The sequence below is a fragment of the Coptis chinensis genome, chromosome 7 (genome assembly GCF_015680905.1).
Source record: "Coptis chinensis isolate HL-2020 chromosome 7, ASM1568090v1, whole genome shotgun sequence".
Taxonomy (NCBI): domain Eukaryota; kingdom Viridiplantae; phylum Streptophyta; class Magnoliopsida; order Ranunculales; family Ranunculaceae; genus Coptis; species Coptis chinensis.
In genome coordinates this window covers 60613231-60630272 of record NC_141462.1, presented here as the reverse complement: position 1 = coordinate 60630272, position 17042 = coordinate 60613231, and the positions used below count along the sequence as shown (strand labels likewise).

The following is a 17042-nucleotide window of genomic DNA, read 5'->3' as shown; positions in this document are numbered from 1 at the left end:
AAATTCAGTTTTACTAAGAACAACACAGACAAATTCACTTCTCATCTTCTCTATTGTGCGTACTCGTACTTTCGAAGTTACTTCGGTTGGCGAATACAAGTGTTATACTGCTATAGTGTTATATTATAAGTGGTATGTTGTGCGCATAATAGGAGTAAGCGTAAGTGAACAACTTGAAAACATTTAATGTATTATAGTCAATTGAGTCGCTTTAAAAAGAAAGGGGTCTTGCAACAGCTAAAACATGGTTTAGAAAATATTTTTTGCGACAACTTGGTCTTTGCAACCGAAAAGCCGAATGATAAGCGTATTCACAGATTAAATTAAATGCATCATGTTTCTACCACCCTAGCATATACATAGTCTTAAGAATGTCAATCGGTACCTCTTGATTCTTGAAATGCTCTTTAAGAGTAACATGAACGTTACCTCAATTTGGAAAGGAGAGGTCGTGGGAGGGTATCTTTCCACAACCTTACCATTTTTGTCAACCAAGAATTTCTCAAAATTCCATTTGATCAGTCACCCGAAACCCTCCCCGCACTAGACTTTTAGGAACCGATAGACTGGAGCGATGCTTGGTCCGTTCACATCAACCTATAAAATTTAAAGAACACTAAGCAAGTACTGTTCAATGAGTGTTTGCATGGGAATGCGTTAGCAATTGACACACCTTGTCAAAAATAGGGAACTCTGCTTTACATCTTGTACAAGCAAACCGCTTAATCTCTGAATTTGAACCGGGCTCGACCACGGGCTGTTTGCAAGGAAAAGCCAGAATCTCAAGTCCTACATATGTAAAGGTAGATTTTGAGACAAACCAGAAATGCAAAACTAGAGAGAGAGAGAGAGAGAGAGAGAGAGAGAATTTAGAATACGGGTAAAAGAAATTAGGGGTTTGACTTAATTACCTGGCATAAGGAGTCATCTTCATGTGACAACTAAGAGAGTAACTTTTGCTAATATATAGATTCCTCTTTCCTACTTTTATATGTACTATTAAGATAGTTGTTTACCAAAAGCGTGAAGGAGGATTACAGTTTATGTCGGATATTGATAAATTGATCAAGATACACTGTCCAAATCCAAGTCACATTACGATTATGCGTGTGTCCGACACGGCGACCTATATGAAGTGGGATACAGAGACGCAACTAATTAAAAAAAAACACTATTACTTTTCTTTAGTTGAAACTTGAAAGTGTCATATCACGGAGTTGTAACTATGTTAATAGATAATTTTCTTGGTCTTTTAGGGTATAGAAGAGACCCTAATTAATTTAAAATTGTATGCACAATGTGTCCATGTGTCTGACACGAGTGTCCGTATTGATTTTCTTAAGAATATGAAGTGTCCATGGTACTTAGGTCCAAATTGAAGGATTGCAGATAAAGTGAGTATTAAGTAGACCATATTCATTCTCGAGGTAGGCGTCATGGACATGTTGCATTAGCCTACTTAAATTTTCATAAGAACAACTGGAAGGAATATCTATCGATCAAAAAGTTTTTGATTGATGATGTGTTACATTCAATACGAGAAATAAGTCATAAGTCCATAACTTGTTTCCTCCATAACTTCCCGGATTCCTTCCATTTGTTAACAAATTTAATATGATTTATCTAAAATTAGTATCAGAAATTTACACTTAGACATAGGTATCTAAACCATAGAACAAAATGATCTCTCACTTGGAACTTTGGAAACCTCATGAATCAATCCCAAAGGAACTTTGCAAGAATTTGGTATTTCACCACTTTGTAAACTCTTACGATTTCAATTTGTAATGATTCTGATGTTTTTTTTTTTTGAATGGGCTGAATTTGAAGGGCTGAAGAACCAATTTGGCACATAGCGCGAATATCAATGTCGAAAATTTCTAGTTTGTCCAAGGAATTGAGAAAAACATTTGAAAGCCGATGGAAAACTTACTTACTTTTGGCATGATCAACACACCAACAAGGGCATTCTGAAAATTGAAGTTAAATACATCACATGGATATAAGAAGGATGTCTTGTCAATGTAGTGTTACAAACTAACCAAAGGAAGCACTCACCTAGTACTGAGAATGAAGTGATAAAGACTAATATCAATAACTTTGAAGAAGAAAGATACTGTTATTTGGACCATTAATCCTAAGGGGCATTTTCAAGACAGCTTATGAGGCACTAAAGAGAAGAGTGGATAAGTTTGAGCGGAAAACAATCTTGTGGCAAATATCAAATTCCTAAAAGAACTAACTTAGCACTTGGTCATGCTGCTATGGGTAATGGGTAAGTTAGCCACTTAAAATGAATCACAAATACTTCAATCTTGTGGCGAGATAAAATGATGAGACAAGGAATCACAAATACTTCAATCTTGTCGCTACAAGGCATTGTCAAGGCCAATCTAGTATAGTGAGGGGGAGATGGCAACACAACAGAGATTGCTATAGGCAGATGGCCAACCTTGTTGTGGTAGTTACGCTCACTCCTCAAGAACACCATTGGCATCTATATTTTGACTCTAAACACTTAAAAGGTGTATGGAAAGAAGTCCTTAGCTGGTGTGGTACTAATAGAAGTCCCTCGAACTCCGTGAAAGAATGGGCATGGATCGTGAGGAATCTACAACTTGGGGACTTGCTTGACAATGTTAGAAGAGTTTCTTTTGTGATATTCTGTATGAACTTTGGAAAATGAGGAACAACAGACTCTTCTCTAATATTATGCTACTTAAAACAGATAGCATACAGATGTTAATGAAGTCAAATTAAGATTCTATTGGCTCCAATTCAGTTATTGAAGACAACCCGAGTAATAAAGGTATAGATACTAAACTGAACTTCAAGATCACATACAAAGAACCATAAGCATTTTATTTCTCATGGAAGCCTCCTAGACAAGATTTTATGATGCTAAACACATGGAATATCAATGTGTTGTGCTAGAATAATAAGGTACCACACAAAAGCACTTTTCATGGGCATATATCTGTTGTCCTAAGGGAAAACAATTGGTTATGTGGGGCTTTAGGCTATAGTACAATTAACAAATTCAGCAGGCAATGATAAAGATTCAAGTTGGTCAACCAAATCAGTTCCTTATCTAGCAGCTTGGACGATTAATTGAGTTAACACGCCTAGCTAAGTGTAGAACCATTTATGACTTATTCATGTATTCATTGTTTTGCAATCCATATATTTTCTTCTCATAGATGTGCGAATTGAAAATTTTTAAATATTTTACTGACCTTGAGTTTTGTACTTCTCATAGATGTGCGAGAGTTCACTATAATTCGAGGATGTCAACCCACTGACATTCAAAAATGAAATTCTACAAAGAAGAACACTACTTCTCAAAATAAACAACATTAAAGACTTAATTCGGAAGATAAAATACCATTTGGATGCAACATTGACAATCAAAAGAGCTTTCCCTATAAATTTACTTAAAGAAACATCCTTTCCATCAATATCCTGCAACACAAAGTTTTCATTACACCTTTATAATCACTTTACTTAATACCATATTATGAAAAAAGAGGATAAGATATTAACATTACCTTGACAAAGGAAGTCATGGATACTTTTTCTCAGTTGCAACTCTAGCAAAAAAGCAATACCAGTTGTAGTACTAGGAGTTTTTAATACAAAAGAAGGAAACTTTAGAGATTGAAGAGAGAAGCCATTGTGCAGAAAAAGTGGATGTTGAAGACCCAAGTGAAGAAGTTTTGTTGGAAATATTGAAAACCATTGAAGAAGGTGGGTTTTGAGTGATATTGAGTAAAAGGGTTGAAGTTGAGAAGATTCTAGAAAAGCCCTAGTAACTTTAAATTCATGTTCTATGAACCAAAATACAAAACAAGGGAATACAATCAACTTGATACAAAACATCGGGTATACACAAAATATTATGGGTAGCCATTTAATACATAACTAATAAGACTTGTATGACTAGTGAAGCCCCAAAATACTCAAGCTCGACTAAGCACAGCTCCAATATCTATCATATAATACCGGGCTTGTGAGCTTGTCTTGGACCGACTAACTAATTTCTTCCTCAAGTATATAGTCAAATCTATGTGCATCAAGATCTAAGACCAAGGGAGTTAGTTCTTCAAATAGATAGAATAAGGAAATTGATCGATGCTCTTAAATCACTTTTATTTCCAACTCTAGATGCAAACCTAGCACATATTACCATTGAACTATCCCACTTACTAAAGAGGCTTTGTTTTTTCTCAGTTTTATAATGAGCACATAACATTCCAAAACACACTTTTAAAACTGTTCTCATTCTTTAACTCACAATATAGCATGAAGAACCTAGAGTAATCCTACCGAATAACCGGTGCAACATATATTTTTTTCTTTGTTGAGCATTAGCATCATGATAACTGTAACTAGTCGGGGACATATGAAGTATATAGTTCATACCAAGTCACAAAACCACCTCATGAGGTGAGATTACACTAATTTAATCTTCATCCAATATATCACAATCAACATTCCACCCCTTATTTCAGTATCAGTACATCAAAGAATTTCACATTATGCATATTCTTAATTCATGGAAAATTCAACCATTCATTACTTTTACACCCAATATAACGGTCTCAAATCCATACATCACTTCAAATACTCAAAAACATATTAAATAGTAACAAAACTAACATAAAAATCATATCTTTACCTTCTAGCAGGAAGTAGATCAACAATAGGGGAATAAGAATTAAATTTTGCAGATTTCAGAGCCTCAACAATGGCATCTTCAGCAACTTCACTAGTTCTAAACCATGCAAAAACAGAAGGGTCACCATGATCCAATGGAATTAGTTTTTTAGCATTTGATGATGGAATTGGTTTTTTAGCTTCAACAGAGTTTCAAACTTTGCAACCAGGAAAAAAAAACTACTTGTAAGCTTGTTTCATCCATTTTTAATTTTAAGGAAAAATAAAGTTCATTTGAGTAAAGAAGTGGGTAAATGCATATACTTACAAAATCATACACAATTAAATCCACCCAGAAAATAAATAATAATCAACTAAATATTAGAACAAAGAGATTGGTTTCTGCATTTTAAATAATGAAGAAACATAAGAAATTGAGCAAATTATTAAAAAGAAAAACAATTGTGAAACCCCATGCCATATCAGAAATTAGGGGTTCAAAAATTAAGACATTAAACAAAATTGAAACTTGTTGAAAGAGAGAGGGAGAGGGGGTTACCAAAGCTCCAGAGAGATGGCTCTAGTTATTGCCGATCTTGAGACTGAGAGAGAGATAAAGCTATCAAAGCACTCCCACGAAAGCTTCACTCTTGCTGTCTTATTGCATTTTAGTCTTGGGTTTAGTGCAAATATTGGGTGGTCTTGTGAAAAAACAAGGGGGAAACCAACTACGACGGTTTGTGAAAAAGTTAACAGACGCTTTGTCTCATCCTTAATCTGGGACAAAAAGCGAAGTCATTTTGCAAACTCAAGAAACCAATACGACGGGAAAAAAAGATTTAAGACGGTATTGCTTGTTCTTTATTGGAGACGGGGATAATAGTCCTAAGAGTGCGTCCTTTTTCATTGATTCTGGTGTAGTGACTATGATAATACAATAATTCTATGAAGGTTAATGACTTTTGGGTTGAAGAGGCAACTTAGAACAATATATGCATTCCCATAGTTTTCCACTCTTCCAAAGTAGTTGCTAAAAGAAGAGAAAAACTCAATTTATACTACCCCCTGTGGATAATAGCGAGTAGAAATCCATTTAATATATAGCTCCACAAAGGAGGAGAGTAATTCCAATGGAATGAAATTGTTATGGCCTTTTCTTTTAATAAGTTATCAATTAAAGTATGCTTTATTGTGCAATGGAAAAATGGAACAACAAAGGCATAAAATGTAGTCCTTTGAACAAGCCAAGCAGTGATCCACTAATTACATGAAAATAAAGCTTGGGAACTTCTAGTCTTTTCCGGCCTCCTCATCCGAGTATTCGGTTGGTGTGGCACCAATTAGAGTACTTTTGTTACAAGATAAGTTTGGAATTTTCATTTATTTATTAGGTATGTCAATCATCGAGTACTTTTGTCACAAGAATAAGTTCCAAAATTTCGTTATTTATTAGGTATGTCAATCTGCGAAATCTTTTTTTTTTTTTTTTTTTTTTTTTAAACAGTAAGCTGGGGTTAGGCTGACCCCCACCTGCATATATTATCCAAAACGCGTACATATCGGTACCTAATGCATCCTCCTCTACGAGATTACTAAGTTAAGCTACCTATTGGAGGTCCATAATGCATTAGCTCATTACAATGAGAAGGGGCTAGTCCCGCAAGGTAATCTGCAGCCTATTGGTCTCCCTAAAACATGTGAAAACTTACAACGCATGAATTTCAAAGAAGTGTCTAAGATGTGTGCCAAACATTAAAACGCAATACCACGGCCGTTTAGCTATCTTTGTTGCAATCTGAATTGCTGCGAGAGAATCGATTCCACTTCCACTTTTAGGAATCCCATTTCGACAAATGCAGAGACCAACCTCTATGGCTTTCATCTCTTGGTATACAATGGATTCCACGCCTCCACTTCCCGTGCTTGCCAACAACAAGACTCCCTTTCGTCTCGATTACACCCCGTGGCCCATACCCTTTTTCTCGACAAGGACCCATCAGCATTTAGCTTCACACTACCCTGCTCGGGGCCTGCTAATATACACTTTGTTGTTTGGCTCGTTCAAACTCTACACGAAGCCCTATAGCCGGCATAATCTTCGCCAGCTATTGAATCTTCCATAGATGCGATCTTGAGTTGTACATACGCCTTCATACTTCTAAGAGTTCTCTTTAACACCACTGCTGCAGGTTGTGCGTTATTCTTGAACCGTCGGGCATTTCTTTCTTTCCATATCGCGTCTACAGCAGCACAAATGTAGACTTTGGCAATTTCGGTTACTTGGCTTGCTCCTCGGCAGATTCTCAGTATGAACGACCATTCTCTATTTGAATTGCGGTGATTTGAATTAATTCCCAGCACCGACATTATTATTCCCGCAAAGATTACCCGAGAATAGTCACACTCAAAATAGAGATGGTTGGAGAACTCTCTACTTTGATTACAAAGGCAGCAGGACGAATGGTTAAGTATTCTTTTGTACACTAGCCGATCTTGAGTTGACAAGCTGTTGGAGAACAATTGCCAGCAAGTAAAGGAATGTCTTGGAATGACTAACCTTCCCCAAACTAACCTCTGCCATCGGACTTTCCCTCCATGTCTTCTCAAGGCCTCATATGCACTGCTTGACGTGAAATTTCCACTCTGATGTGGTTTCCAAAGGACTCTGTCTTTCTCTAAATGGCTCTCAATTGTCGTAGACCTGATGTCCTCCCTTAGTCGATTACACTGAATATTGTCAACAATTCCATTCCATTCTCCATCTGAGATTAGCTCACTTACCTTTGCGTTGAGAGGGAGCTGGATACTCATGACAGCTTGATTGTTCGCCAGAAGAGGGCTGCTGTTACACCATAAATCATGCCATAAAAGCGTGTCTTCTCCATTAGCTATCGCATAAAGGATATGATCTTTCGCATGTTTTCGGCACTTGAGGATGTTTCTCACTGACCAGGAGCAATCTTTTGGTACTTTCATGGTCCACAAATAGCTGTTCTTAAGCTGATTCTTCCATATCCAATCAACCCACAGAGTTTTTTCTTTGCTCGCTATCTTGAACAGCAGTCCACATTGCGCACCAGTGTTCCATGTCTCCATATTCATAATGCCCAGCCCTCCCTCTTCTTTTGCTTTGCTGATAGTTCCAATACTTGCTTGGTGCACACACCTTTTGATATCAGTCCCACTCCATAGGAACGTAGCACATATCCTTTCCACTTGTTCTAGAACAGTTATTGGTAGGATGAAAGTTCTAGCCCAATAAATATGAAGAGAGCTAAGAATCGATACAATCAGCTGGAGTCTGCCTGCATGCGAGAGCAACCGTGCTTTCCAATCCTTGATTTTCCCAGTTACTTTTTCAACTAGAGGTTGGCAATCTTTGATACCTAAACGGGCTGAAAATAGCGGGAGACCAAGGTATTTTACTGGAGGTTTGATTTGAAGTTCAATGCCCGGATATGAGCCAAGTCAAGAGAATCTTGATGCCCCATAGCCCCATCATTATGGTAGTCTTAAGGAATTGATTTGGAGCCCTGTAGCATCACTAAAGGCAAGCAAACAATCTTTGAGGGCTGCAATAGATGAAACTTCCCCTTACGTAATATCGAACATCATCCATAAAGGTCGGATGGGTGAGAAGACTCCTCTTGCATTTCGAATGAAATTGGATCGACTTATTATCAATACTCTCTCTAATCACACAGCCCAAAATCTCCATGATTAATACAAAGAGATATGCCCGCAAAAAACCCCTCCGGTGAGCCATTTATAAGAATAGAATAGTAAGGTGAGCTTATACACATCTGTATCCATTTCTTCATCTTTGGTGGAACGAGGAATTTATCCAACATGGCTAGGATTGTTGCCCAGCTTACCATATCATACGCCTTTCTAATATCCACCTTGACTGAGCATCTTGGGGTACCATGTCTTCTCTCGTAGCCTCTCAGCACTTCATGAGCTAGAAGGATGTTATCTTGTATCGATCTCTCGGGGATAAAGGCCGATTGATTCTCATGTACTAACTCTGAAATAACCAGTTGCAGCCGAGATGTAATCACTTTGGAAACACACTTGTACAAAGTATTGCAAAGTGCAATAAGCCTATAGTCTTCCACCTTAGATGGATTACTCTTCTTTGGGATTAGGCATAGAAATGTAGCATTTGTTCCCCTCGGCATCTTACATGTTCTGAAGACATTCCTGATAGCATTCAAGACATCCCCCTTGTATATCCCAAAGATTATTTGAAAAAGAAAGGATTGTATCCGTCTGGTCCTGGCACTTTGTTATTCTCCATTGCAAACAACGCTTCCTTGATTTCTGTATCAGTGATATCGGCGTCCAATACCTCTCTCATGGCTGAATCAATCACATTTCTAACTTTCAGCCCCATGAAGAACTCTCCCTCGCTGATTGATGGAGCTGCAGTTCCCACTGTTTGGGTAAAATACTTTACAATGCACTGTGCTACCTCTGTCTGCCCATATACTGTTACCCCATTATCATTGGAGATGGCCCATATTCCTTTCTTAGCCTCTTTTTCCTTCAAACAATTGAAGAAATAACTAGTGCATCTATCCCCATCTGTACTCCATTTCTCCTCTGATTTCTGTTGCATATCTATCTCTTCAGCTCGTGCTAGCTCGATATACTTCTTCAAGGCTGCCCTTTCTCTTTCCCCTTCATTTACATCACTTGAGTTATTCCGAAGTTTACTTTACTTGTCGTCATGTAGCTCCTGCCTTGCTGAGTTTACTCTCTCATGAAGATTAGAAAAATTCTTCCTTGCCCATGGCCTTATTCTTGTCTTTAGCAACTTCAGTTTCTGTACCAATATATACATCGGGTTATTGTAGATATTGGTGCTCCATACTTCCTCTATCATGGCCTTGAACTCTGGCTGGTAAACCCAAAAGTTTCGAAATCTGAATGGAGTTGGAGTTCTGGAATGATCAACCCACGTAAGTAGCATTGGCGAGTGGTCTGAAACTCCTAGAGGAAGGAACTCAGCTACAGAATGAGGATAACGAGTCAGCCACCAATTGTTTACTAAGCATCTGTCAATCCTTGACATGATACTGGCTGAACCCACAGACTTGTTCCACCAAGTGTAGAAAAATCCAATTGAATTGATGTCAGACAGTCCTGTATTCTGAAGACAAGCATTGAATTCAACAGCTTCATTCGGATGCATTGGGTCTCCCCCCACTCTTTCATTAGCCGCCTTGATGTTATTAAAGTCCCCGGCGACACACCACGGCTCTTTGATTGATTTATGAATACCCATCAAGTCCTTCCACAAATCGAGTCTCACTTTAGAATTATTACTAGCATAAATAACTGTGAATAAGAATTCTTCCGCTCTTGGAAGGTATTTGACTCTGCAGTGTATGAATTGCTCAGAGTCAGCTAACTTCTGTACATGAACAACTCGGTGATTCCAACAAACCCATATCATGACTGGACCGACTCTTTTCATAATTGTTTACATGCTCCCCATGAAGGACAACAAACCCTCCTAATGGTATCATACTTTGGTCTTTTGACTTTTGTTTCTAGTAAACCAAAACACCGCGACTTTTATCTATTCTCACCTTATTTATTTCTGCGGCTTTCAACAAATCATTTGCTCCCCTCACATTCCATAATGCTAATAGGTTCAATCATTGATCCTATCGTTTTTTGTTTTTCGACCCCTTAGGCCTGCCCCTACTCTTGCTTCCTTGTTTTTTTTTTCTTTAGACCCTTGATTAATTTTCCCTTTGCTTCTGGTCACCACACCTCCTGGTGTTGTTGGGGGGAAAGGCTCACCAGTCAAAGGAATTAAGTTCTTATCCTTAAAGTATTCAGTTTCCTCTTCAGACGTGTCCTCATCAGACATCTCCCCATTTCTTAGCGCCGCAAAGCTGTTGTGATATTCCTGCTGCTCAGCATCGTATTCCAACAACTGGTTCAGGCTACTATCTATCCCCACATCTTGTACTACCTCCACATAAGGCACTATGGCAGTACCCATATCACTCTGTTCCCTTTCCTTACCTCTGTCCCTCTGGTCGCTGACTATGTCACTCACGACCACTCGATCGAGTTCAAAAAGGAGTTTATTTACGGCGTATGCATCTCCGGGATAACAAGACTCAATTCATATTCCTCCACTAAACCCTCATTCAAGTTGCTGTTTGCCATTCCTATCTCTATTACCCCTTGATTCACCATATCCATCTCTACTTCCTGTGTTGAGTTCCCTGTACTCTGGTCATCACCTTGTTCCTGAGCAACTTCAGTATTCCCACCCTCATCCGACTTCTTCGGTATAAGACATTCAAGATTTTTTCGGTAGGCGTACCTCCAATAACCACCTCTCCATCCACTGTTCTCAAGCAGCTACTTTCAGGTTGACTCGGAGTATTGTCAACCACAACTTCTTTCTCTCTAGTCCCTCGAGCCTCAGTGTTGCTCGTTTTCCTCGTACAGGTTGCAGTAAAGTGCCCGAAAGATTTACAATTCCCACACATCTTAGGTATCCACCCATATTCTACAGATATCCTTCTTATGTCATCTTTACCCATTTCTATGTCAAAGAAAGTTGGGAGCTCTGCAGTGCTCTCTACTTTGACACTAACTCTTGCAAATTTCAATCTTTTCCTGTGCGCAGTAGCGTCATCCATACTATCAGGAACCCCAAGCCGACTTGCCAGGTAGCTCAACCCATCTTCCGTCCATAGCTCCTTTGGGACATTATGCAAATTTACCCATATAGGAATCAATTGCACCGAATTTCTCCTTCTTTCAATGTCTTGGGACCATTTTGATATTACAAAGCATCTACCTGAAATGTAGAATGTTCCGGTTCTAAAACCCTCTTCCTATCCTCACTATTAGAAAACTTGAAATAGAATACTTCTTCATCAGCAACCATCTCAAAGCTTCCTTTTAGTTTCCAACGTTTTCTTAAGTGGTCCCTCACGGTTAGGAAAGGAAGCCGTTTCTCAAGAAAGAATCCTACAACATAATCGTACCATTCAGTGATGCCTTTCATCACTAATTCTAAAGGTATCTGTGTGATACCATCAATGATTTGAACATCCACTTTTTGTAGCGTATTGCTTAAAGTTGGCGTCTTGGCAACTTGAAACAAGGTACTCCAAGGTGTTGGACGTGGTTGTTCTGAACCCAGCGTTCTCTCTTCGCTGTTGTTGTTATTAGTCTCTCTTGTCTCTGAATGGAGGGGTGGGAAATTTTGGTTGTTAACCGACAGGTTCGCCATGTCAAGGATCAGCAAACCAACGCAAGGTGCTTGAAGTTGATTCCTTTTCAGAACTCTCACTGTAATCAGTGAAGGATTTTACCCGAAAAGGAATGAAACTAGAGGCTTTATAGGAGTGCAACACGAGGACTTCCCAGGAGGTCACCCATCCTAGTACTACTCTCGCCCAAGCACGCTTAACTGCGGAGTTCTGATGGGATCCGGTGCATTAGTGCTGGTATGATCGCACCCAAAACAGCAGAAGGATGACAACAAGATCATCAAAAATGATTAGTTAGAAAAAAATGTTTTTGCTGGTCATGGGAAAAAAAATGCGAAATCTTGTTCCTAAACAGATCGTTGGTTCAACGGCCATGCAGCCACTTCTTGACACCCCAGGCGAGGTACCTTGTTATACGCCTTTGTATTACTCTGACAGGGATTTCCTCGTTCCATTATTGTTCCTACTGTCTTATCGTCTTGCTATTGTAATTTTCAATGGAAATCAGGACCAAATTTTGTCAATAAGGGTTTGAAAAGGATTTGGGGAGTATTTTTTTTGATGATATTAGAAACATAAAAAAGAGAAAAGTAGAATCTCCTGTATCAAGCCACAAATTGAGATTCTTGATGCCTTCCTGTAAAAACAAAGTATATACCTTGGGAGACACTCGGAGAAGGGTCTTGCAATATAAAAGCCTTATATGCTACATTGTTTTATTCTCACCCCCCCCTAAGTCCATTTTTTTCACTGTGAAATTACTTGTTGGAATTTCTTTTTCGAAATTTTGACATGCTTGGAGGTCAGTTAAATAAGACTTGTACTAATGGAAATTTAACTTGCAATGTTTCAGTAATTTGCACCAAGTCATATGATAATTCTTTTGCCGCAGGAATGCATGCATGGTTTGCTGCTTTTGTGGATACTTGGTATGCAGTGGTTGTCCCAATAATTGGTGTTCAGGTGCCACAAGCGATAGTTTTGACGTCTCATGTGAATAGGAAATGATTGCTAAAAATCGCACTATGTATCAGAAGAAGCTAACGGATATGTCAAATGATTGTAGGGATTTAGATGGGCCATAGATAATGACAGACAGGGTTCATTTTCTATCAAGGAATTTGATGAGCAGTGTTTAAAGCTTAGAGTATACTTAGTGAACAACATGTCTTATTCTTGTTTTTTTTTATGAACACATTGTTTCTTTATGAATACATTGGCGTTTGTAGCATTTGAGTGGGAACTTGCAAGAATGTAATGTTGGGATACCTGAAACAATTATTATAAAAAATATTTTTTTTAAATAAAGAACTAATACCCGACGGATGAAAATTGTCTAGTAGCAAACTACCCGACGGCTAGAAGGCGGCATATCCGACGGCGATGATGACAGAATTTGAACTAACGAGGGGTTCATAACAAAGAGAACTATCCAACGGTTTTAACAGCGGGAATATCCAACGGTTTTAGCGGCGAGGAATATCCGGCCGGTTTTTACAAAGAGAACTATCCGACGGTTTTGGCGGTAGGCATATCCGGACGGTTATTAACAGCGGGAATGTCCATCGGCAAAGATCTTCAACCCCAACAGCCTGTTTTGACCAATAAAAACCGTCGGAACGCTATGCCGACCGAGCATTTTCCGACGGTCTTGCGGCAGTTTTGGTCTGTCGGGTAATACCTTTCGCGACAGCCATAGTTAGTCGGGTAAAATCGTTCTTTTGGTAGTGTTACCAACGGCACACTGTGCCCCTAAGTGCATTTATGACGACCTTTAGGCTTTGAGTTGCCAGCCAGATTTGTGGACTTATAATGCTATGTTATGAGTTTATGGCCGCTGTGGAAAGGCAACTGGAGCGGAAAGGCTTTTTAAGGAATTGGGATCCAAAGGCTTTTTGCCGAATGCAGTTACATATAATTCCCTGCTCTATGCATTTGCAAGAGAAGGAAATGTTGAGAGGGTGAAAGAGATCGGTGAAGAGATGGTTCAGGCAGGGTTTGGGAGGGATGAGATGACTTCTAACTCTATGATCCATATGTATGGTAAGCAAGGGCAGCATGATCTTGCCTTCCATGTCTACAAAGACATGAAGTCAGGAGGACGTAACCCCAACGCAATTACTTACATTGTATTGATTGATTCACTTGGAAAAGCTAGTAAGATTACTGAGGCCGCAGATGTGATGTCAGGGATGTTGGATGCAGGAATTAAACTCAGTGGTTTGATATGTGGGTACGCCAAGGCTGTGATGCGGGTTGAGGTCAAGGAGACATTCAACTGTATGGTGAGGTTTGGAATTAAACCTGATCATCTGGCATACTCAATCCTGTTGGATATCTTGTTAAGATCTAATGAGACAAAAAAGTCCATGACATATTATACAGAGAGATGCTACGTCGGGGTTTCAAACCAGATAAAGGTCTCATAATTAGAATGTTAAGAACAAAATTCAATGCATAAACCAAGAACATAAATATCTCTAGTAGAAAACAATATGATAGAAAGTTGCTACTTGTAAACATCTTTGTGACTAACTTTTACATCATACTCAATTAAAAAAAAAAAAGGAAACCAAACCAAATTATGTACTAATCCTCATGGGTTTCTTTTTTTTTATTATTATGAATCCGCTCTTTTCCTCTTTTTTGTTTTTGTCCTTATTTTGGTTTTTCTCCATGTTCTTCATTTCTTTAATTTTTTCTTCCAGACAATATATTTTAGGGTCTTTTTGCAATATGTCACACTATATTAGTACGTTTTTGAGTTTCGTCACACGAAGTTCAATTATTTGATTTTAGTCACACTCCGTCAACAAGTCTGTCTCAATCTGTTAGTCAACGTATTTGACTAGGTCAAACTATACGTTGACCATATATAGGGTGCCACTCTTATAGTGACACTCTTATCTCACTCTTCTCTTGAACCGTCCGATCTCGCCCTCAAGATCTGAAGATCTAAACCACTGATAAAACCGATATTTCAATATTTTGCGGTATTTCAAAATAAAAAAATACGAAAATCACAAAAAATCACATCTCTCTCTCTCTCTCTCTCTCTCTCTCTCTCTCTCTCTCTCTCTCTCTCTCTCTCTCTCTCTCTCTCTCTCTCTCTCTCTCTCTCTCTCTCTCTCTCTCTCTCTCGGCTTCTTCTTCTCATCATTTGGCAATTCGGTTTCTTCATTCGGCTTCTTCTTCTCTAACAAGTATCATTTGGCAATTCAACTACCAGTTGCATCAATTCAAATTTAAACTTCTTTTGACTGTCTTTGTGGATATAATTGATAGATATGTAATTACTATAGTGCACTTTTGGTTATGGTGCTTGCCTATTGGAACGTTTTAATTGACACTTGGATTGTCATTATACCATAAAACTTGAATTTTGATTTAATTTAGGTAGCTATGATTATAGTTATGATTGATACCCTCGTTTAAAGACGGCGACAATTTCGGTGAACTCTGTCAGAGTTCGGTGAACTCTATCAGAGTTTTGAACTCTTTCAGAGTTCGGTGAAATCTGTCGTATTCTTCATGCCATATTCTGTCAGAGTTTTGAACTCTGTCAGAGTTCGGTGAACTAGCATATTCGGTGAACTCTGTCGTATTCTTCATGCCGTGATTCTCGTCGTCGGAGTTTTGAACTCGTCATAGTTCGGTGAACTCTGTCGAGTTTTGAACTCTGTCGAGTTCGTGAAATGCATATTTGGTGAACTCTGTCGAGTTTTGAAATCTTCGAGTTCGTGAACTCGTTATTCTTCATGCCGTGATTCTTCCGAGTTTTGAACTCTGTCGAGTTTTGAACTCTTCGAGTTCGGTGAACTCTGTCGTATTCTTCATGCCGTGATACGTCGAGTTTTGAACTCTTTCGAGTTGATTGAAGTAGCATATTTCGATGAACTCTGTCAAAGTTTTGAACTCGTCATTATTCTTCATGCGTGATACGTGCCGAGTTTTGAACTTTGTCGTTATTCTTCATCTTTGTGATACAATCGAGTTCGGTGAACTCTATCGAGTTTTGAACTCTTTTCGAGTTTTGAACTTTGTCGAGTTTTGAACTCTATCGAGTTCGGTGAAGTAGCATATTCGGTGAACTTCTATCGAGTTTTGAACTCTATCAGAGTTTTGAACTCTGTCAGAGTTCGGTGAACTGACAAAGTTCGGTGAACTCTGTCAGAGTTCGGTGAACTAGCATATTCGGTGAACTCTGTCAGAGTTTTGAACTCTGACAGAGTTCGGTGAAGTAGCATATTCGGTTAACTCTGTCAGAGTTTTGAACTCTGTCAGAGTTCGGTGAACTCTATCAGAGTTTTGAACTCTGTTAGAGTTCGGTGAACTCTGTCAGAGTTTTGATGTTTAAGTTATTTACACCGTTTATGTACATTGGGATTTTTGATTTGTTTAAGTTATTTATATTTTTAATTTTTTCGATTTATAGAAATGGAGACGAGAGACATCAATCAATATCGAAGAAGACGTAGTTGGGTCTTAGTCTATTAAAAACCCCGCTCAAGGCACGCAAAAACATTAGCTGCTCCTTATATAGGAATGACTTTTACAAGTGTTGACGAGGCAAAGACTTATTACAAAGTAGTATGGTCAACAAGAGGATTTGAGACTTCGTGTTCGGACGACTTCCAAGCAACAAAATCAGGTGGATTTGGTTAGTGGTTGTTTCTTGGTTTGCTCCGCGTGAAGGGGTTAACAAGAGAGATGAAGTCCGATCAAGAAATATATCAACTATCGGTGTGGTTGCCAAGCTAGAATTAAGTATTAAGAAAAGAATGCATGAAGAGATATATGAGGTCGGCGTTGCTCATAATGAGCATAGTCACGGTCTGGTGACCCCATCGAAGAATTTGCATGAAAACTAACAAACATATGCAGGCGCGGCGAAGTGCTTGACCGAGATATTTAGTGATAACGGTTTATCTGTTGGGAAAGTGGCATCTGTTTTCCATGGAGAGGAAGTTGGGTTTACACGAAAGATTGTTGGAAACCATTATTATGGTTTGACCAAAAGATGCCTAAAGAAGGTGATGCAACCTGCCGTCTTTAATATATTTTATCTTGAGAAGAGTCTTGAGGATCCCCGGTTCTACTACGCTATTGATTTAGATGAAAATGGGACTGCGGTGA

At 38.7% G+C, this 17042-nt stretch overlaps 1 protein-coding gene, 1 long non-coding RNA gene and 1 other non-coding gene across 3 annotated transcripts; all 3 read right to left on the bottom strand.

The window, feature by feature from the left end:
• Window positions 1–753: 753 nt before the first annotated feature.
• Window positions 754–3467, bottom strand: LOC147488231 (uncharacterized). The gene is made up of 3 exons (XR_015201494.1): window positions 3386–3467; window positions 3237–3298; window positions 754–789 (listed from the first exon to the last, which is right to left on the bottom strand). It is a non-coding gene; the product is annotated as an uncharacterized LOC147488231 (long non-coding RNA).
• Window positions 3468–6717: 3250 nt separating this feature from the next.
• On the bottom strand, window positions 6718–7752 carry LOC147488230 (uncharacterized). The gene has a single exon (XM_086574314.1). The coding sequence runs from the start codon at window positions 7750–7752 to the stop codon at window positions 6718–6720; it is 1035 nt and encodes a 344-aa protein (XP_086430440.1).
• A 4286-nt stretch (window positions 7753–12038) lies between these two features.
• On the bottom strand, window positions 12039–12157 carry LOC147488229 (5S ribosomal RNA). The gene has a single exon (XR_015203416.1). It is a non-coding gene; the product is annotated as a 5S ribosomal RNA (ribosomal RNA).
• Window positions 12158–17042: the final 4885 nt, after the last annotated feature.